Source organism: Xyrauchen texanus, chromosome 36, assembly GCF_025860055.1.
Source record: "Xyrauchen texanus isolate HMW12.3.18 chromosome 36, RBS_HiC_50CHRs, whole genome shotgun sequence".
NCBI classification, from domain to species: Eukaryota; Metazoa; Chordata; class Actinopteri; order Cypriniformes; family Catostomidae; genus Xyrauchen; species Xyrauchen texanus.
The window spans coordinates 33,116,069-33,138,873 of NC_068311.1; the positions used below are offsets into that span (position 1 = coordinate 33,116,069).

General features: G+C 39.7%; 2 protein-coding genes across 3 annotated transcripts in view; one reads left to right on the forward strand and one right to left on the reverse strand.

The window, feature by feature from the left end:
- The window catches only part of LOC127629997 (tripartite motif-containing protein 16-like), a 327,862-nt gene that overhangs the window by 79,681 nt on the left and 225,376 nt on the right, over nucleotides 1-22,805 (forward strand). The window lies entirely within an intron of this gene.
- The window catches only part of igsf10 (immunoglobulin superfamily, member 10), a 42,121-nt gene continuing 38,001 nt past the window's right edge, over nucleotides 18,686-22,805 (reverse strand). The window contains exon 7 of the mRNA XM_052107359.1: nucleotides 18,686-21,271. Coding sequence (XP_051963319.1) covers nucleotides 19,360-21,271 — 1,912 coding nt within the window. The 3' untranslated portion in view covers nucleotides 18,686-19,359. The remainder of the gene's footprint in view (nucleotides 21,272-22,805) is intronic.

Sequence of the window (22,805 nt, forward strand, 5' to 3'; positions counted from 1 at the left end):
CCTTCATCATCCATCGATGCAACAGACATCTACGATCTAACAGAGGTCCAAGACATTGATGAAACAAACTTTCTACAAAGAGCCAAAGAACCAAGGAACGTAAGGAAACGCAACTACATGCACCTACATCTCCAGACTTAAGTGCTGGTGTATTATATAAATACCTTGGGTAATCCGATTGCAAATTGATTTTGACTCAAAGAAATACAAATGGTTCTTAAGACATTGTCTACAGACTCCATAATGTTAATTTACTCTGTATTGATCATTTCTTTGACATTCTGTCATTTTACTCATTAACCTGTTTCATGTTTGTATGTGTTAGATTTGTTTTTATGTTTAGATTAGCAATAAAGTGTTTGTAATCAAAGATCATTTGACTGTGGTATATTTTAATAAATAATCTTGTTACTTGATTTAATCATAATTCCCTTATTAAAACTAATTCCTTACACTAGAAATGGAGTGGATACAACGAGACGTTGTATTGCGATTTTAATGGTGGAGAATTTTATTCAGACAAATATTCTAATTATTATTATTTATCTTTCTTATAAAGCTTGTCCATTGCAACTAATTCCATTATAAATTTCCCTAAATAATAATGACATAGAATGCGGACAGATTCATTTAATTCCTAGCACACATACAGTTCCTACAGCTGTATACAAACACACTGTGACACACCATGTTTGTTAATGTTTGAGGTAGCCACGTGAAACTACCACGTAGACAGTAACCTGTTAAGTCACCGTTCTGCTCTCCGGTCAGTGGAAAAGCAACGCCAGTTTACGATGGGCTCTAGATTGCCCCGGCCTTGAACCAGTGGAGCACAGGCTCGGTACGAAAACCATTGTAATTTTGGTGGAAAATGGCTATGTGTGAGAAATAGATACATTTTCCAGTCCTTTTTTATTGTAAATCTCCACTTTCAAACAGCTCTTCTAAGCGATCTTCTCTCCTGAGAGTTATTCTTTTGTTTTTGCCGATTTACATTCTTCATGCATATCACCACCTACTGGGCAGGGAGGTGGATTATAGTAAAAAAGGACTTAAATAATGATCTGTTTCTCACCCACACATCATATTGCTTCAGACATGTATTAAACCAATAGATTATGGATTAATTTTATGCTGCCTCTATGTGCTTTTTTGAGCTTCAAAGACCCTGGTGACTTGCATTGTATGGACCTACAGAGCTGAAATATTCTTCTAAAAATATTTGTGTACAGCAGAAGAAAGAAAGCCATACACATCTTGGATGACATGGGGGTGAGTAAATGTGAGAATTCACTGAAATATTCCTTTAAACTTCTGGGGTCGACGGACGCGCCAGCGGGTCCTGCTGAATATTTTTGTCATTACAGCAGAAACAACTTAAAATACTCCATAATGTTTGGGTGTGTAAGACATCATTAGAGACTATAAAGGGTCTACTTTTATTTGTGTACACTCCCAATAACAACAAAAGCTTGTGCTTTTGTAAAATAAAGAAAATAAAAAGGGTGAGCTTTCAGCAGTCTGTTCACGAGCATATTTCAGAAACACATCACAAAAATGAACTTAAACTCCACAAATACTTATCACACAAACATGAAACATATGTCTAAAGAAAGCTTAAAATGACTACTTTTAAATAAAACAGTTCAAATTTAAAACAAATATTCTCCTGCAATGTAATCTGTATGAAACAAAGCGATGTACGGTTTTCCTGGCTCAGCTTCATTATAGGTAATGTGATCACACCCACCAGCAGAGCGCGTCATTCAATGGTGCACGCCCCTGACTGCGAGATTTGATGTAAACACAACACAACTCAACTTTTCTGCATGTTTGTAAACTCCTGGATGTAAGGATGAGTTAACATTTTCCTCAGAAGAAGAGCGGGACAGCTGAGGATACAATTTCAGACGAGTAACTCCTTGAGTTTTCATTAGCTGACATGCTATTTTATATAAACGTACATATTTTACTAGTGGGACTGTTTCCAGACTGGATTCAAAGTATTGACATTTGAAATATGTCCTAATAGGCAAGTTTTAGTTACATTTAAATGCTGTTTCGGCTAAAGCAGGTATTTAAATTGTATGCTGTATGATATAAATATGATAAGTAATATGATATAAAATAATATGAATGTTCAGATTATATTTTATCTAGTGTTTAAAATGCCTCATTATCATCAACAAAGCTTGTGCTTGCAAATATGTGTTCAGGTTAAATGAGTAAAATACACTTTAAATATGCCAATATTAGAAAATCACCATCTTATAATGCTTTCTGAAGGATCATGTGACACTGAAGACTGCAGTAATCATGCTGAAAATTCAGCTTTTGATCACAAATTGCATTTTACAATATATTCAAAAACTGTTCTTTTAAATTGTAAAATGAGTTCACACAATGTTTTTGCTGTATTTTGGATCAAATAAATGCAGTCTTGGTGAGCAGAAGAGACTTCTTTTAATGGTAGTGTAGGTCTAAAATTAAGTAAAGTCTTTATGTAAAGAAAACGTATAGTCAGATTACTTCTTTTAACTTAAAACTTGATTTGGATCATTAAGTCTCCTCACATTCATTCTCTTTGTCACATTCCTCATTGATGGGCCCAGGGGAGGGGTCTTTTTTATCCTCAGGTGTGAATCACATAAATATTCGTGATAGTTCACGCCTCCTCACATATTACCTATCAACACTAAAATTGTCTTACAAAAGTTAAATTACTATATTGTTTTGTATGAATGAGTGGATCATGATGGTTTTCACATCATTTTGTAGCAAAAACTCTAGGCTACAAGATCCAGTTCTCAAAAGGCTTGTGGACAAATGTTTAGTATGTGTTATATGACCTTTTTTCAGTGACTTACATTTTAGTTTTTTTCAAAACCACGCATAAACGTTATTTTCTCAAAAATACAAACCTGTACATACATGTTGCTCACATATTATTGTAGCCCAGTTTGTGCTGAATACAGTGTTATCAGACTTTAGCCATTAATATGTTTTTAAGCAACTGAAAAAGCACAAATGTCAAGGCATGTCAAAACTTCTCCAGGGCCCAAAACACCCTCAGACCCCAGAGGGTTAACAAGAAAAATTGACAAAACAAACCAGGAGGAAGAAGAATAGGACTATAAAATAAAATAAAGTGCAAGCTCCTGACAGTTCCCCCAGTTGATAGAGATCATGACGTAATCGATGGTGCTCATGTGGTCCCGGCTCACATTGTGTAAGAGGAATTATGAGTGGAGCAGAGCAGCTCATGGCCTCCCGATAACTTTTAAAACTGTCAAGAAAATGTGACTGCTGTCGGCTTGAATTCATGAGGTGTGTGCAGTTTAACGAGCTGATTTGGCATTCTACACTACATTCAAAGGTTTGGGGTCACTTGCCTGAAATGTTTCTCACGATCTTAAAACCATATGATCTGAAGACGTATGCATAAATGTTTGAAATTAGTTCCCCGTCTGTCGCTGTTGTGTCGAAGAAGTGACACTAGGGGTCTCTCTTGAGAGCCTCGCGCATCTCTGAACTTGAGAAAAGGCCAATGAGAAATTGGCATACAGAATACAAGAGCGTATGCTGTTGTGTTCATCACCCCCGCCTGCCACCAGTCTTTCAACCCCTGGACAGACCACTGTTTTTGAGTCCCCCTACAGAAGGTGTCACGATGCATTCTGGTCACAGATGCCTCCAAACAGGCTTGGGGTGACGTGTGCAATGGGCACGCAGCTGCTGGCTCCTGGAAAGGGCCCCCCGCTGCGCTGGCACATCAACTGCCTAGAGTTGCTGGCTGTATTCCTTGCCCTGCGGAGGTTTCTCTTGCTAATTTGGAGCAAGCACGTCTTGATCTGCTCAGACAGCACCATGACTGGTAGCGTACATAAATCGCAATGTCATAGGTCACAAATTGACCACCATCTCCTCTTTTGGAGCCAGCAGTGACTCAGGTAGCTGCGCGCCACTCACATCCCGGGCAGCCTCAACAAGGCAGTGGAGATGCTGTTGCGACAAGGTACACTCAGCGGAGAGTGAGTTTTTCCCCCAGTGAGCCTTCTTGCATGGGTGCTGTGCTAGGTCAGGGAGGACGAGGAACAAGTCACTCTGGTGGCCCCCTACTGGCCTACTCAGATCTCGTGCTCCTCGCGACAGCCCCTCCCTGGCGAATTCCCCTGAGGAAGGGCCTTCTTTCTCAGGGACAGGGCACCCTCTGGCATCCGCGCCCAGACCTCTGGAACCTCCATGTCTGGCCCCTGGATAGGATGCGGAAGATCTAAGTGGCCTACCACCTGCCATCGTAGACACGATCAACCAAGCCAAAGCTCCCTCTACCAGGCAACTGTACGCCCTAAAGTGACGCTTGTTCACAAATTGGTGTTCTTCCTGCTCCGAAGACCCACAGAGGTGCGCAGTCAGGTCAGTGCTCTCATTTCTGCAGGGGAGGTTGGAGGGGAGGCTCTCCACCTTGAAGGTGTATGTAGCCGCTATCGTGGCCCAGCATGACACAGTGGATGGCAAGTCCTTGGGTAAGCACGACTTAATTATAAGGTTCCTTAGAGGTGCCCGGAGGTTGAACCCTCCCCGCCCAAGCCTGTTCCCCTCCTGGGATCTCTCAGTGGTCCTTTCGGCCTTCAGAAACCCCCATTGAGCTGCTAGAATCAGTTGAGCTCAAGGCCTCTCCTTGAAAACGGCCCTCCTGATCACACTTGCTTCAATCAAGAGGGTTGGGGACCTGCAAGCGTTCTCTGTCAGCTACACCTGCCTGGAGTTCAGTCCGGCAGACACTCATACCATCCTAAAACCGCGACCAGGCTACGTGCCCAAGGTTCCTATGACCCCCTTCAGGGACCAAGTATTGAACCTGCAAGCACTGCCCCGGGAGGAGGCAGACTCCGCCTTTTAGTCGTCTCACTTGGGCAGTCCCCGCTGCCACCTGGTCGCTGTGTTGCAGCAACTCCTTCCTTGCAGCAGGTAGGATCTACCACTGTGCCATTCCCACATGTGGCCTGAAAACCCATGTGATGTATCTCGCCACTCTTTCCTTCCCCCCAGCCTGGGCAGGTGGTGGTCTCCACGGGGTCTTTTCCTCCTGAAAGAATAAGAGTGGAAAAGAACGCCTTCCCCGAAGCATGTGATAGCGTTAAGATGGCCCCATGTGCGGCCTGCTCCCATGCTTGGCACGTCGCCTTGTTCCCCCCTTTGGGGTTCCGGGAACCTAAAAGGTTTATGACGATTTTATGGGGTGTTGGGGAAGGGTATGTGCAGTCTGACGCAGCCTGTTGCTTTGGCGCGCAACTGCCTGCCCGCACCTGCATCATTAGCGCATGTACGCGGTTCAGCGCATGGCGTGATTGAATACGGACCCCTAGTGTTGCTTCTTCGACACAACGTCAAAGTGAGCAATAGACAGGGAACGTCTAGGTTACTGTTGTAACCTCTGTTCCCTGATGGAGGGAACGAGACGTTGTGTCCTCCTGGCCATGACACTGGACCGAGCCACTGTTATGGTCGAACCTCATTCTTGGCTCCTCAGTGCAAAAACCTGAATGGACAGACACATATTTCCCTCCCTTTATACCCTTATGTCCAGGGAAGGACATAAAAATTCTGTCTGACATTTTCTCATTGGCCTTTTCTCAAGTTCAGAGATGCGTGAGGCTCTCAAGGAGAACCCTAGTGTCGCTTCTTCAACACAACGTCTCGTTCCCTCCATCAAGGAACGGAGGTTACAACAGTAACCTAGACGTTTTGTAGACAAAAATATAATTGTGCCAACATATTAATTTATTTAATTACAAATTTGAAATCTTATAAAAACAAATTACATTTTTGAAATTGATGACTTGGACTGAATAATTAAGAAAAGCAGCCACTAAGTGCCCGACATAGATGGGAACTCCTTCAATACTGTTTAAAAAGCATCCCAGCATGATTACTCAAGAAGTTGCCTGAGAAAATGTCAAGAGTACATGTCTTCAAATTCTAGACAAATGGGGACTACTGTGAAGATGCTAAAATATAACACAGTTTTGATTTATTTTGGATTTTGTTTAGTCACAACATATTTCCCATAGAACATTTACGTTATTCCATAGTTGCGATGACTTTAATATAATTCTAAAATGTGAAGAAAAAATAAATGTGACCCTAAACTTTTGAACGGTAGTGTACCTGAAGTTGACCAGTCAGGAGAAGGTGTTACAACTCACACGATCAATGAAAACAGAGTGTACATAAAGCTTTTATGCATATGGAGAAAATATTATTTCCTATATTATTCAGGACCACATCACTGGGAATGATTCTGCAGAAATGCCATGCTGTTCTCTGCTCTCCAAATATACGGGTTGTGCTACAAAACAGTCTTTATCACTATGACGGACAATTTCCGCCATGGTCTATACTTATTCATGATAATTGTATTTGTTTCAGTTCTATGGCTTCGTTTAGGGGGATCCACGATTGTGGATATGTGGTAGAGTTTTGTAACTACCCCAAGCATCTGGTGAAATAAAAGATGTTGAAAGTTCAATCAACCGCTGCACTAAAAAATTTTTTTTTAACTTAATTGTGTGTGGCTTTAAAGCGCATTTACATGGACAAGACCTCAGGATCTTCTTCAGAATGTCTGCTATCAACATGCAAGCAGTGATACAGATGAGAAGGATGTAGCCAACATCTAAAGCTGAATATTACAGAATTGAAAGCCCCTACTGAAGTCTACCGGCAACAAGGTTAATCGCATGCTGTTTATTTAAACCAACAGAGGGGGCTGCTCGCTATAACAGCTTTAAGTCATTCATCTTCCTGTACCGATTGTTAGGAACAGTAAGAAAGTAATGTAATAAGATTATTTTGTTACTTTTTGATTACCTCAAGATTGCATATGTGAATAAAGTCAAGATAATCAATATTTTCTCAAAGACTTTTAATAATGCCTTCTGAATGCAAACAAACCATATCTGAAAATGTTTAATGAAATTAGGTGATCTGTTACAGAAAAACGTTTATTTTTTCATCAAGCAAATACAGTTAGGACAGATGCATCGAATTATGTCTTGTTTACAATATGACAAGATATATCTCAGATTCAAACACACTACAAAGTTGGATTCTGCCATGTATTGCAGTTAGCATGTAGACTAATTGGCAATGACCATTCATTAACTTCCAAATGCAATAGGTAGATCACAGGCTAACTTCTGTATCATCATCATCATTATTATTAATGCCTCCAGTGCCTGTCCTCTGCTTGCTCATGATCCACAGTCAAACATCACCAGCTAACGTTTATGGGTCTATGTTTATGTTTAAGGAGGATTTTAATGAAAACATTCATTTTTTTGAAAACAAAAAAAAAATATATATATTTTTTTTTAAAATATTGTTTTAAAGAATAGATCAAAATACATTTAAACCTTTTTAGCATGTCTTGATTTACTTATTCCTAATTTCTATGAGTTTTCAAATGTTACATTTGCCAGTAATTCTCCCTCATCCATACTTTTGAACTTCTTAGCGATACATTTATAAAAAATATAAAAATCAGATAAATTATCCATTGCACTTTCCTCTTAAGAATGTAATAACATTTTCAATTAATCTGTTATTCATGTGTACATTTTGGATGTTTTTTCCAACAAAGATAAAAAGAAATGCTGTGACAGTTACAGTTGTCATTACTATAATTTTAGAGTTTCAACTGAAGTTAGGATGGAAATGAGAAGTTTCACTAAAGATTCGACAGTAGGCATCCGGTGTACTGGAATACTGGCCGTTTGCTGGGGGGAAGAGGTAATTTCTCCGCTTCTTATCCCACGTTTTATAGTTAATTCCATTTGTATAAATAGTTTTTCGGAGTCTACACATAACTGGCAAGTTCCTGGAAGGTATGAAAAATGCTGGTGACTGTCAAAGATCCTCGTGTCTTGCATACGTAGGTGGCATGTTTAACATCTGCCTGATAGACGCAGTGACAACATGACCTCCAAACACTGTAAACACACATGAACACACACTGCAGCCACAGGCTGTTCAATGATATGGAACCAACCTCACTTGAGACTGCAATTCTCATTACTCATAACAAGATTTTCATGTTAATCAAATATAGAAAAGTGTTGTACCCCCCCCCACATTTTTAAATGGAGCTTTTATTTTGGTGGAAAACTGAGTGATGCCCTGTAGAGCGGAGGAGAGCGGGGCCGGGCTGGAACAATGCACGCCCAGTCCCCAATCAGCCAGCCAGGTATTCAATCCTGGTGGGGGCGCGCAAGGGAAAAAGGCGACCAGTGACGATAGTTTGAGAGAGAGAATTACAGGCAACTGCTCTGTGTGTTTATGTTTGTGTGTTTTTGGTTCAGTTTATCATTAAAGTATTATTTATATTATCAAGCCAGTTCTTGCCTCCTCCTTTCCCTTATACCCCATTACATTGATGACGAAACCCGGGAAGGAGGAGGGATGCCTGTCGCAGAGTCCTCGACACTGCCGTCCAACCAGGGGAGTGCCGCTGCCATCCACCGCAGGACAGAGTAGCCCGACCGGCCGGACACGGAGAATGGCCGACGTCCGCGCGGCGAGTGGGGACTGGACTCCCCCACAGCCTTGAGCGAAGGAGCTGCTGCCAGGGGCGGAGGAGTGCCCTGCAGTCCCCCAGAAACGTGGAGGGGTCGAGAAGACCGCCATCTGCAAGAGGAGGAGGGAAGCGTCTCCCCGAACTCCTGGAGTGGTAGGGCGCCAGGGGCGGAGGAGTGTCCCCATGGGTCACCGAGAACGTGGATGGGCCGGGCTGGAACAACGAACACCCAGTCCCCTATCAGCCTGGTGGGGGCACGCAAGGGATAAAGGCAGCCGGTGACGACAGTTCGAGAGAGAGAATTACAGGCAGCTTCTCTGTGTGTTTATGTTTGTGTGTTTTTGATTCAGTTTATTATTAAACTATTATTTATATTGCCAAGCTGGTTCTCACCTCCTCCTTTCCCTTATACCCCGTTACACTGGTGCCGAAACTTGGGAAGGAGGAGGGATGCCCGTTGTGGAGTCCTCGACACTGCCGTCCACCCAGGGAGTGCCACTGCCATCTACTGGGGGGGGGGGGCAAGCCCTTTTGCTTACTGTGTGTTTTTGATGGTAGTTTCACACCTCTGGATAAGCAGGTCACTACATGACCTAGTGTCATTATTATACAGCAAAAGACTGTGATTCAATAAAATATCTAGATATGTAGTCTGTATGTGCGGCGCGCTTCAAGGTGAATGCTGCTGTTACATATGAGCGTGCTTGATGCTTGTGATAAGGTGTTTTCTGTCAATGAGCAGCCGGCTACACACATTCACTTAGAAGCATGCATGCACAAGCAGACTATATATTTATTTAATGAAATTGCAGCCTTTGCCATTTATTATTCACTCTATAACATATAGCAGTCCAATTTTAATTTGTTCACTGAAGGTTTACTCAATGACATTCATACGTCTGATGGTATTGTTTTTTGTATCAGAGCATTTTTACGAGTACAATTATATGAGTGCAGTATCGGGAAATCCCTGCATGGAATATAATACCCAAGTCACTTGGACAACTTTTATGGCAATTTAAGGAAATCAACAACATTCTTCAAAATATATAATTTTTTGTTCTGCAGAAAAAGAAAGTCATACAGGCTTGGAACAACATGGAGAGTGAGTTCCGTTGATGAATTTTAATGAATTATTTCTAATGAGTGGACTCTTTTCAGGGTGTGTGTATATATATCTGTCTGCTGTGTTTATATGTATTTTTGTCTTGATGCCATCTGTTAATGACAGCTCTATGATAAGAGAATGTTTAATGAATGCACTAATACATGTTAACCTGCATTCAGACTCTTTCACTGGTTAATTGTGAAAGACATGCAGTGATTTTCAGCTTCTAGACAGTTTAAAATTCCAGACAGTAGTTCCCTAAATAAATAAAGTCAATAAATGTACACTTCAGCACTAGTCCAGTTATAAACACTGACTTTCCCATGCAGGCGATAAGGTTCCATCATCAATCAGGTTTTACCTAAACACATGCTCTTTAACACTCCTTAAAATAGAATATTTATTATTGACATGCATTCATGCTTTCACAATGAGCATTTCTGTCAACCTACAAAATGTTTACTTACGAGTTTAATCTGCATATTATATTAAACTGGGATGGGAGAAAGTATTTTAACACACAAAAAAAAACCAATGCAACTTTTAAGATGCCTAATATCATATTGTGATCATGGGTCTGTTCGTCTTGCATTATACGCCGATAGGGGCTACACATAAATCACAGATTTATTCATCATAATGTGTGATGGAGGGATGCATCTATCTCTACAACTCTATTCACCTATTTTACACCAACACCTTCATTTATCTTTATTATTCACTTTAAAGATGGACTTTTTGTTTGTTGCGCTGAAAGCAGAAAGAGACATCTGTCCTGATGAATCTGTCCCTTGTGTCTGAAGAGCAGAGGTGTGGATTGTAAAGTGTTATTGTGAAATTCCAGCAGCTCCTCAGAGGGTGTAGTTAAAGTGTTGTTCCAAGCAAAGCTCAAGAAGCGGGAAGGCATGGAATGTTACGCTGTGAAAGGAAACCTGGAGAGCCTTGCTTTAGTTTGCACCAAAGTTTGGGCTTTATTCCCCAGCTTTTGGAATCATTCTCCTTTTGACAGCCTGTGATGTTTGTGCATTACAAACTTTTTTGTAAGAACACATTACAATCTTTACAAACTTTAAAATCAATGGGGAAACCTTGTTTTTAATGTTCCAGCCTGATATACTACATGGCAGAACAAAATAATGTACTGAGACCTGGATATACTGTATATACAGACACAGGGGAAACAGTTCAATCTGACCCAAGAGACCTATCAAATGCATTTTTCAGTGACCCAACTGGTTGTTTGATCTCTCTGTTCAAAAGAAGAATGGCAATGTTGCATGTTGGGGTCCCATTATAAATAAATGTCTACTGCACTGAACAGCAGTAAATAATTTTCACAAATATTTTCCAAAGCCACAGGAAGGCTCTTAATATTCTTCCCCAAAAAAATTCTATGCACTCAAGACAGAAATAGATGGCTCTTATGCAAACATTGTTTTGCGTAATAAACCACTGTCTGTGTTGCAGGGTTTATAGAAAAGATTTCTTATACAGTAACTGACTAAAGTATTCAAAACCATGTTTTATCTCAAAGCTTTAAAAACATGCCATTGTTACCTTAAGAAGCCATTTCTACTATTTCTATCTTCTAAAAAAAAGTTAATCTAAAAAATGTGCTTCATATGGACCCTCTTAGAAGACAGGCCGGGACTTTTTTTTTATCTGTAATAGTTTTGCATGCCCTCACAATAGTTTGCATTCCTTTGCCAAAGTTTGCATTCCCACACAATAACTTTTGCGTGCCCTTGCAATAGTTTGCATTCCCTCGTAATAACTGGGGGTAACAGGAACAACATTACTAGACTGGGAACAAACCACAATGATCTGGCAAGGAAGGTGAGACAAAGGAGAGAATCAATAGAGGAACAGCATATAGGATACAGGTGTTGCCCATAATCACGAGCAGCAGGAATCAGTGGTGCCATGGCGATGCTGATTGCTCTGCTGAGCAGCACCTGTGAGAAGCACAAAGAAGAGAGAAACAAAAGCACATGGACAAACCTGAGAGACGGGTGGAGGAAACTGTCTCAATCCTGCCAACACAAGAATAAAACAGGACGAAAGAGGCAGGATCATGACAATAGTTACTACAATATTTCTATAATACTTAACATTTCCAAAACAAAAACAAAGCATGGTTAGCCTAACAGTTCCACCAAAAACTATGGTTACTAAAGTTAATCATAGTTAAACTATGGTATTTGTATAGTAAAACCATAATAACCACAAAATTATGATTTATATTACCATAGTTTTCCTGCATTATCACTATGAGTTCACTATGAATATCATGGTTAAAATATGGTAATGCAACTGAAAAAAGCACAAATGTCAAGGCATGTCAAAACTTCTCCAGGGCCCAAAACACCCTCAGACCCCACAGGGTTAGATCAGGGAGTGATAGCACTTTAAGGGCATTTTTGTTACTTTTGTGCAATAACAAATGTTATTTGTTAAAGTACAAAATGTTGTGTTGGGGTGTCACTTGATGTCCTTGCTATTGGGCAGTGTTTTATTGTGATGGTGTTAAATGCAATCATTCGCGTGAAACATAATAAGAGCCTGGAGACCGTTCTAAATTTGTTAATTAATAAATTTAAAATGTACTCTATATTTACACCTATGTCTCAGCTTAGTAACCAGCTGAGGCCAATCAATACACCCATATGAACCAGCACAATACTGAAATTAAAATGCATTTAATTATATATGTCTCCCTTTTAATAGCATATTTGTGTTAACTATTATATCACAAAACCTCACACCATCAAGGTTTAGAAGTTAATGTAGAAGCTCTCTTGTGAGAACATGTTTGGTTGACAGTTATGTAATTGCTAGAAAAGTCTAATTTTAACAACATATTGTTACATATTATCACAGAGCAACACGCACTCAAAATGAAACGTCACTATAGTGACGTTTTACCTATACCACTAAAACTGAAATAAATTGATCCATTATAAATGGTGAATCTATGTACTGATGATCATTGTCCCATGTGTGTCAAACACGTTGAGTGATCCAAACATCATCTGCTGCCTGAAACTGAACGTTTGATCAGATTTCAGGAGTGAATGCACATGGGTGCATAGAAAGATATAGGATGCCCCCTTGCTCCCTATTTAATAAATGATTTAACCTCCAATTTGCTGTCTGTCTGCTGCACTGGTCTCAGAACAGTTTGAAATGCACCTTATTTTCATCCTAACTCCATATAAAGCCTCTGAAAGACACATTCAGCATTTCAGCTTTTGGATGAACCCATTTATTCTCAATGTGAAAATGCACCGTATAGGAATACATTTACTAATGTTAACGAACCATATTGTACAGTGATAACAAATTTAAATATAACAAAATGTATATTAAAATGAAGCAAAATGACCCACAGATGCGTTAGAGTTGAAAGTTATTCAAAAGAACTAACATGTTTTTACAACTTTTGAGGAAATACAGTGCCATGTTTAAAAAAATGAATGACTGAAACTAGAGACTCTTTACAACCAAAAAGTTTTCAATAAAAAACGTAAAGAGATTTCATACCTTTTGTTGGTGCTGCGTCTATCGGAGCGCTTCACGGAAATTGATGGCATGGTGTCACGTGACTCGGTGCGGCAGAAGTTTAACCCTTAAATGACAGTCTAGAGTCTTGTGAAAAGCATTCAGTTTGTTTTATTAAGCCAAAATACAATGTCCACACATGTGGACGCGGGGGTGTCACAAGGTTAAATGTCAATCTAATACCGTATTTAACTCGTGTAGGAGGATTCCATTACTTACCAAAAACACCTTTATTTTTTATTATTAATGAAATATTCTGTCATGATTTGCATTTTCAAGTACTTCTAATTTTGTTTGCAGTGGGACAAACAAACGGACACTGTTTTCAGAATGTGGAAGCTACAGCTCAAAATATTTGAAAAGGGGGACTTCCGGTTGGTACCAGCATGGGGTAGTCGCACTCCTCCCATGCTCCCACAAGCTTTGCAATAATTTATGTTTTTCGCCTAATGCAAGTTAGTTTATCAAACAATTTTTTATTCTACAACCTGTTTTGAATGAAATACGTCTTCAAAGTGTAAGCAAACCAAAAAAGACTACGCTAAGAAAGACGATTCTCAACTCAACGTTAGCAAAACGGATATGTCCGTCCTGACTTCTCAAAGAGCATAGAATAGCATTATCATCAGAATTTAAATCTGCTTTTTCGACCATTGAAGCAAGACTGGACAAGATCCACACAATGGTTAAGGACCACGAACAACAGCTCATCGCAACTAATCAAATACATTAACAGCCAATCAAAGCCTCCGTGCCCTCGAGGCGAAGTATGCAACACTAACTAGCCACAACATTAAGCTAAAAGTCAAAATCATGGACCTGGAAGGATGGAGCTGCAGGAACAATATACATATTTTCTGCCAACCTGAGATGAGTAAGGGTCATCAACCAACAATCTTTTTCTCAGCGCTTTTCATAGAGATCACTGGCAAGGGGCTGCTGACGTAAATTATGGGGGATGCTTCAGTACCGTGGCAAACCTATTTTCATCCATGAGGACTACAGCCCCGGGATTTTGGAAATGCAAGCTGCATATCGAGAGGTAATGAGAGAGCTTTACATGATTGGCTTAAACCTTTCACTTCATTACTCAGCCAAGCTGTTTGTTACAACCAAGAATGGGAAAAAGAGACGATTGTCATCTGAGCAGTAGGCTGGCGAGAGGTATAGTGGAGGCATTTTCATGTATATTGCTTACCTCACATAGCATGATGGTCCACGAGCCAGCATGTTAAGGATATTTTGTTAGTTGGCATTGTTCGTCCATATCTTCAGATGATCAGGAGAGGTGTTACAACTTAAGAGGGCATGGGTAGGCACTTGTATCACTCAAATTTCAGTGCAAGAGGTGCTGCCATTCTCATTTGCAGAAATACCCCTTTTGAACCAGCAAATGTCCAGTCTGATACTAATGAGTGCTATGTTATTCTTCCTGGTATACTGAGAGACATGCCTGTATGCCCCAAATGATCAGTTCATCTCCAATTTTTTCACAGCCATTCCAAATATTGACAGTAGGCAAATAATCATAGGGGGAGACTTTAATTTGGTCCAGGATGCCATTCTTTACAGGTCCTCAAACAAACACTTTGTATTAACAACCTCTGCCAAGTCTCTGCTGGGCATCTGGGGTTGTCTGACCCTTGGAGATCTAAGTATCCTGTGGGAACATAGTGTCCCACGTTAAAGGATTTTAAAAAAAATTCTCGTGTTCACCACTCATTTTCAAGAATAGATTTATTTTTGCTAGATAACAGATTACTCTCAAAAATAACTAATTGTGAATATCATAGCATCATGATTTCAGATCATGCACCTACCTCTGTTGATATAAATCTATTCAAAATCACCCCGTCATTCAAACAGTGGTGATTTCCCTCCATTTTAATGTCTTTAAACAGATTTTGAATGTATAAATGGCACTTAAAAAAAAAAAAGAAATCAACAAAACACCTGGCGTTAAAGGGGAGTACTTTGGGAAACTTTTAAAGCTTACTTGAGAGGTCAGATCATTTGTTAAATTTTTGGGATGAAGAAGGCAGAAAAGGTGAGGTCAGTGGAAATATTGTAAGACATTCAAACTCTGGATAGTCAATATGCGACAGCTCCATATTTAGACTTGTATAAAAAATGCCTCCAGTTACAAACAGAATTTTATCTTTTAACCACAAGTAAAGCTGAACTTCAGTTGCTTAAATCTGGTCAACATGTTTTTGAAATGGGCAATAAGGCAGGCAGATTGCTGGCTTACCAAGCTACGGTTGAATTGGCATCAACATTGATTCAAAGAATTACACCAGGGAGAAATTATTTCCGATCCAAATAAAAATAATGACACATTATAGCGGTGCTATAGTAAAAACTTTAGGTGATCCAATATTGGTTGTTGAAATTAATGAAGCCATAAGGTTGTTACAAACTGGTAAATCCCCTGTCCCTGATGGATTCCCGTTTGATTTCTTTAAGACATTTTCTTCTTCTCTTGCACCAGTATCACAGAAGATGTATAATGAAGCTTTTACTTGCGGCCATCTGCCTTGCACTCGTTTCCAGGCTTCAACTGCTTTGATAAGAAGGACAAAGATCCCCTGTCGTGTAGTATTTACAGGCCTATTTCATTACTCGTGTTGACTATAAAGTTCTAGCTAAAATCTTATGTCTGCGTTTGCAACAAATACTTCCCCAAATAGTTTCTGATCAATTCTACTGATCAAACAGGATTAATGAATGGAAGGTACTCATTCTATAATACAAGAAGGCTTCTCAATGTTCTTAACATACAATCAGATGTACCAGACGTTGTGCTATCTCTTAACATGGAGAAGGCCTTTGATAGAGTAGAGTGGATATACCTCTTTTGGTACTGGAGAAATGTGGCTTCTGCTATGACTTCATTTCTTGGATCAAAGACTAATGGCATGCTCTCATCCCCTTTCCCTCTTCATCGAGGCGCTAGGCAAAGCTGCCCCCTTTCGCCACTACTTTATGCCATAGCAATCAAACCTCTAGATATCCAGCTTTGTGAAGACTTTGAAGGTATATTTCATCTTGGATACATCTACTTTTATACATCTGCAACCCAGTGTCTTCTCTCTCTGTTGTCATGGACTAATTTGGCATAATCTCAGGATATAATCTCAACCTCTATAAGAGTGATCTTCTTCCAATCAACTCCTTAGCTTATGATCTCACATATTTACTTTTTCCATTTATAAGGGTAAATGAAGGGTTTAAATACCTTGGGGTTTTCATCACCAAGTCCCTATCAAACATGTTTGCACCGAATTTTGCTCCGCTATTAAAAAACGTGAATCTGACATGGAACCTTCCATGTGAATCTTCCCATATCTCTACCAGGCCGTATAGGCCTAGTCAAGATGGTCATCCTACCTAGGTTTTTATATCTGTTCCATAACATCCCAATTCACCTTAATAAAATATTTTTACAGACATGGACAAATTAATCTAATTTTTCTATGGTGTAACAGACCTGTCCATATCAGAAAGTCAATCTTGCAACTTCCAAAAACAAAAAGGGAGTCTTTCCCTTCCCTAAAATTTTCCAATTCAATTGGGCATGCAATATTCAAAGAATCCTGCATTGGATGGATAGTTTAGATTCTGAATGGGTTCAAATAGAACAATCATCTTCATCCCTTTCTCTACATTCTGTAATTTGCTCTCAATTGCCATTGCCTACTAGTTAGCTCAAATCCAATCCTGTCATCCAGTCAATTAAGAAATGGATTCATTTTATAAAACACCTTGGGCAACATAGACCCTCCACTCAATCCCCAATTTTTAACAACCATCTTTTTTACCATCTATCTCAGACTTAACATTTTCAACCTAGCTTAACAAGGGCATATAGACCATTGATGATCTATGTAGAGAATGGAGTTATTTTGTCCTTAACTGACCTTTCCAAGCGGTTAATCCTGTCCAACTCCCATTTGTTCCGTTTTTTCCAAACCACACATTTTGTCCAAAAGCAGTTTCCTCATTTCCCCAATCGCCTCCCTTAATCTCCACTAGATAATTGTTTAAGACTGGATCCACAATTAAAACACTGTATCTCCACTATTTACAAATTGATTGTTGATCTTAGTGCCGGTCTTCCTGTCCAGACTGAGAGGAAGACTTTGACCGATCTAACGGATGAGAAATGAGGACAAATTCTTGTCTTGTCCTCTCGTCATAAATTTGTGCCAGACATGGGCTATTACAGTACAAGATTCTGCATAGAAGTTATTATACTAATGCCAAGCTTGCTAAAATATACCCCAATGTCAGTGACACATGTAATCAATGCAAACAATCATCTGCCAATCTCACACATATGCTGTGGTCATGTCCAAGACTGTTTGACTACTGGGCTAAATATTTAAAACATTTCAGGGTGCCTTTAACACACCCCTTGAGGCACATCCACTTCCAGCTATTTTCCCAGCATGCCACCTGAAGATTAGGTAGATGCCTTATCCTGTTAAAGTGGAAACATGCTTCACCCCATACTTTTGAAATGTGGATCAAAGAGATGTTCACTTGTATTAAACTTGATAAAATCAGATTTTCACTCTTGGGCTCCTTAAAGACCTTTGCTAATATGTGGTGACCATTTTTAGATACTTACTGCCTGATCTTGTAGGCAATTAAGCTGAGGATATCTGATGACCCCCCCGCCCCCCTTTCCTTCTCAATTCTATTGTTCCCTTGAACCATATATCTATGTTCTTGTTATTATTGTTGTTGTTTGAATGTTTGTTTGTAAGGCACCTTACATTGAGGGTAAATAACCTCATGGAATTCAGTATGTGAAAATTGAGAGTTCATGGCAAGCAAACTTGTCAAATTGTCCATTGTTGCCAAAGGATTGCTGCAGGTTCACCACTACCTGCGAAGAGCTGCAAACTTCTGTCAAACATTTGTAGTGAATCAAAAGCTGATTTACATGTGGAAATAATGAGCGGTAAATTTGTGGCTACTTTAGAGTTTTTGTAAGGACATATAATAGCGATTTGTGAGGATCAGACCCAAATTTAAGTGTTTATAAAATGATCATCATCCTCGTCCACTGTAAAACTATTATACCGAACTCATTTAATTTTTCAAAAACTGCCCCTCAAGAAGCATTACAACACATGTTTAACAGCAGTGATGTCAAATGCTAAAATACAGATGTACCTTTTAAATTAGATGTGATTTTATGGTTTAAGAAGATTTGGGATGCAGTACGAGTCATTCTTTTTTCAGTTTTTACAACAAATTATTGTTACTGTACTCTTTCTTTTTTAATTTACTGCAGTGGTGTTTCCCTTATAAGACTGCCCTGCAAGGAGACATGAGCCTCAATATTTCAAGACAATAACCACATCCAGTCCTTACAAAGAAGCTCAATAATTTCCTCTTAAATTTGTACAAATTTTATTGTATGTCACATAAACAAAAGTGATAAATAGACAAACCAAAATAATAACATGATAATTTAACATTCAAACCATGGGACAGTTTAAAATCTAAATTTTGTTATGGTTTATAGACAAATGATTGATTCAGAGGCTCAATCACAAGGTCAAAAATTTTTCCCTACTATTTATGCTCATAGTTTTCAATTACTCTAATATAACAGTTACGCATTTGTTATTCCTTCTTGCAATTTGAACACTGAACACTGAATCTTGTTTCTGATTGAAAACTTATTCTGTGCATAATTTGTTAATTTAGACTGACCCAATATCATAATATATAATGATATTCTATAAAGTATTATATTAAAATATTAGAATTACATTTTGTGATTTAATATGGAAAACAAATTTGGCCTGGAGAACTGATGTAAAACAGTTATAGGTAATTTCTCAAAGGTCATTTCCAAGACTGAACTCCTAACATTTCTTTGTTTTCCTCCCAAGCAGCATAATTATCCAGGACATGTATTAGTCATTTCTACTACCTGGCAGACCTAAGCAACCTAATTCAATAATCCAAGACTTTCCAAAAGAGCTGACCCTCAGTTGTAAAGTTATGTCTTCTAGGCTAAATAAAAGTTTTGCATCCAACAGCAGGTTTGTTTCATGTGGAGCATACTGTATTATCACCCTACTAACCTATCTTATATTATTGTCATGTATGTTATTCTGGTATCTCTGCCCAGGTAATTAACAGCTGTGCACTTATAATTACCCAAATCTGCTCTGGTGGGATTCTGAATTATTAGAGTCCCTTGTGAATGAAGCAGCTCACTGCTTCTCAGTTGTCCCTTTCCAGTCGCAGACAGAACAGAGCGATCTGGCAGCTCCCAGGTTATCGCTGGTTTAGGTATTCCATTAGCAACACATTTGAGATGGATGGGAACTCCCGTAAGTCCTCTCACTCTTAGAGGAGGCCCAATAGTGATCCGGGGTGGAAATGCAATAATCACGACCGGCACTGTAAGAATGGCCTCTCCGGCATCGTTTTTTGCTTGACAAACATAGCTCCCGCGATCATGAATGGTTGTCCTGTGTATAATAAGTGTCCCGTTTTCCATTAAATGGTAGCGTCCACTCACCTGTGGACGTGTAAGAACATGACCTCCTGGCATGGTCCAGGAAATTCTGGCCTGGGTTTCATCAATCAGGCAGTGTAGGAAGAGGGCCTCCCCAGAAACACTGCGAATAAGCCCCTTTGGGCGTGTCAGAATATAAGGCTTCTGAATCACCTCAAGAACCATCAGCTTTTCGATGTAGCCCACCTTGTTTTTTGCAGCACATCGATATTTACCTGCATCCTCTTTGCTGGAGTTATAAATAACAAAGTTGCCATCTTTACCCAGGTGATACCTTGAGCCCTTGTCAAGGCCTCCACTGATTTGGGTTTTATTTGGTAGCGTCCATATGATCTCTGGGGTGGGTTGCCCATCGGCTGAACAGTTCAACATAGCAGTTCTCCCCACCCGAGTCACCACTCTCTCATTAAAGGGGTTTTTAAAAATGGGCCTCATTTGCATGTCAGTTACCTCTAGTTGAACCAACATGACTGCCTCACCTCCATCATTCTGTGCCATACAGATAAATTCAGCTGTATCCGATGGCCGGACATTACGGATCTCTAGTGTCCCATTTGTATGGACATTAATTCTGCTCCCATAATATGGGGCTGTAAGGAATATATTGTCAGGCATGATCCATGTGATCTTTGGTGGAGGATCCCCTTCAGTCTTGCAGTCTATTAGCTTTCTAGTGTACTTGAGTGCAGTATCTTTAATCACAGTTCTATTTTGGTTGAAGCCATTGATAATTGGTGGGTTTCCATCGATATCAAGTTTATAGACTTTATTCTTCTCACCTGCAGTATTGCGAGCCATGCAGATATACTCTCCAGCATCCGATAATTTTACATTCCGTATATCAAGAGATCCATTGGCATGAACTAAGTAACCCTCACTAGATGCAGCAATCATATCTTTAGATGGCAGCATCCAAATTACCTTTGGCTTGGGCTCACCAATAGCTTTACAGTCAAAGCGAATGTTTGCACCTGGCTTTACTTTGGCATAGGTAAGGTTTGGAGGCTGAATGCGAGGGACTGCAGTTACCACAGATATGTGAACGTGCATCTTGTCTTTACCAAGTTGGTTTTCTGCATAACACGTGTAGTCGCCCTCTTCGTCAATCCCAACTTTATTCAGGTACAGTGTTCCATTATTAAACAGGATGTACCGCCTGGACTCTTCTCCTCCTGTTCCATCTGCTTGGGGAGCACTGTTTACTAAGGTACCATCAGGAAGACCCCAAGATATCTCTGGCCTGGGGACACCAGCGGCCACACAGTCCACCTTTAGGTCATTGCCATACGGCACTTGTTTCTTGCTAAAGACCTTTGGTTCGATCTGAGCTGCCTTCATAGACACAGACACCTTCATGAGTTGTAAATCATCCCCAGCTGTACTGCGTGCAACGCACAGGAAGTCCCCAGCGTCTTTCTCATTGATCGACTCAATGATGAGAGTGCCATTGTCGAGGACCTTCATACGGCTACCCATTCTGAAATGACAATGCGATATGTTTTAACAATGTGAAGCAATTGTAGTGAAGTAAATTCAGTGAACAAACAATTAATTTAAACTGTTTGGGTGGAAACAATTACACAATAGAATTGTCGAAAAAGGATAAACAATGTATTGCAAAAGAATGAATGTTGTTTGAATGATAAGCTCCATGGTTGAGGTAAATTCCTTTACTAAAAATTAATACATACTGCCAAATCACGGACAATATGTTGCTTGTGTCATTTTCATATAAATGGAAAATTTTAAAGACTTGCAGGGTCTTGTAGGCTACATTCTACCTTATCGGAGAGACCAGGGTGTAGTTTCAAGTCAAAAGTCCAAATGTGTTTTCTCTAACAGTAATTTTGTAAGTTTTGTTTCTAACACCTATTATCAAAACCCTCTTAAATTAGAATAATTTTTGTGAATTCTGAAATTCCAAAATCATAACATTTTTGTAATAGATGTAAACAAATGAACACAGTAAAACCACACTAGCAAAAATGTTGGTAATTTCCGCTTTCATTCAGTCAGGCATCTCATCCAATCACAATCCAGACTCTGCTTTATAAGCTCACCAGCAGCCTTTCATCACTTGTAATGCCTCATTATTTTCAACCCCCACCACCCCATCACCACCAATTAAGGCCCCGTCCTGCCGTAGGGGTAAGCTCCTCTCCCCTGCCATCATTGCCTTCCAGCAGGAGCTGACGGTTCGGGCAAGTATCTGAGCGCTGACCTTAGGATGGGGCTTATGCCAAATTATCCGATTATCTTTACATTTGTATTAATTTCAATCAGTACAAGTCTATTCTGATAGAATGGTGAAAATGTTCAATAGAGTTTTTGTAACAAAGACTTTAAAGTATGCGCATATAAACCATTTCAAGCATGTAAACAATAACAAAGGAATTAGAACGCTACTGTTCCTGAAGCATTTCCAGTATCATTACTGGATCTTTTAAATAAGTTGACGCCATGCGAGAAGCAGACGTGTGAGCGACAACTCTGCGCAATTTGTCCAACATGTTTGTGATGCTGACAAAGGTTGTTGCTGAGGATCTTGCTTTAATATGTTAATCGATTACAGCGATGGAAACAAAATGCTCTGAGTTGGTTACAAAAGTGGCAGATGTTGAGAATCAAATTATCTGGAGTCATCGGAGAGGGAATTATCAGCTAATCCGACCATGATCTAATCTTTCTAATCTTTTTGGCTCTATACACCACCACAATGGATTTGAAATTAAATGAACAAGCTGTGCTTTAACTGCAGACTTTCAGCTTTAATTTGAGGGTATTTACATCCAAATCAGGTGAACGTGTAGGAATTACAACAGTTTGTATATGTGCCTCCCACTTTTTAAGGGACCAAAAGTAATGGGACAGATTAACAATCATAAATCAAAGTTTCACTTTTTAATACTTGGTTGCAAATCCTTTGCAGTCAATTACAGCCTGAAGTCTGGAACGCATAGACATCACCAGATGCTGGGTTTCATCCCTGGTGATGCTCTGCCAGGCCTCTA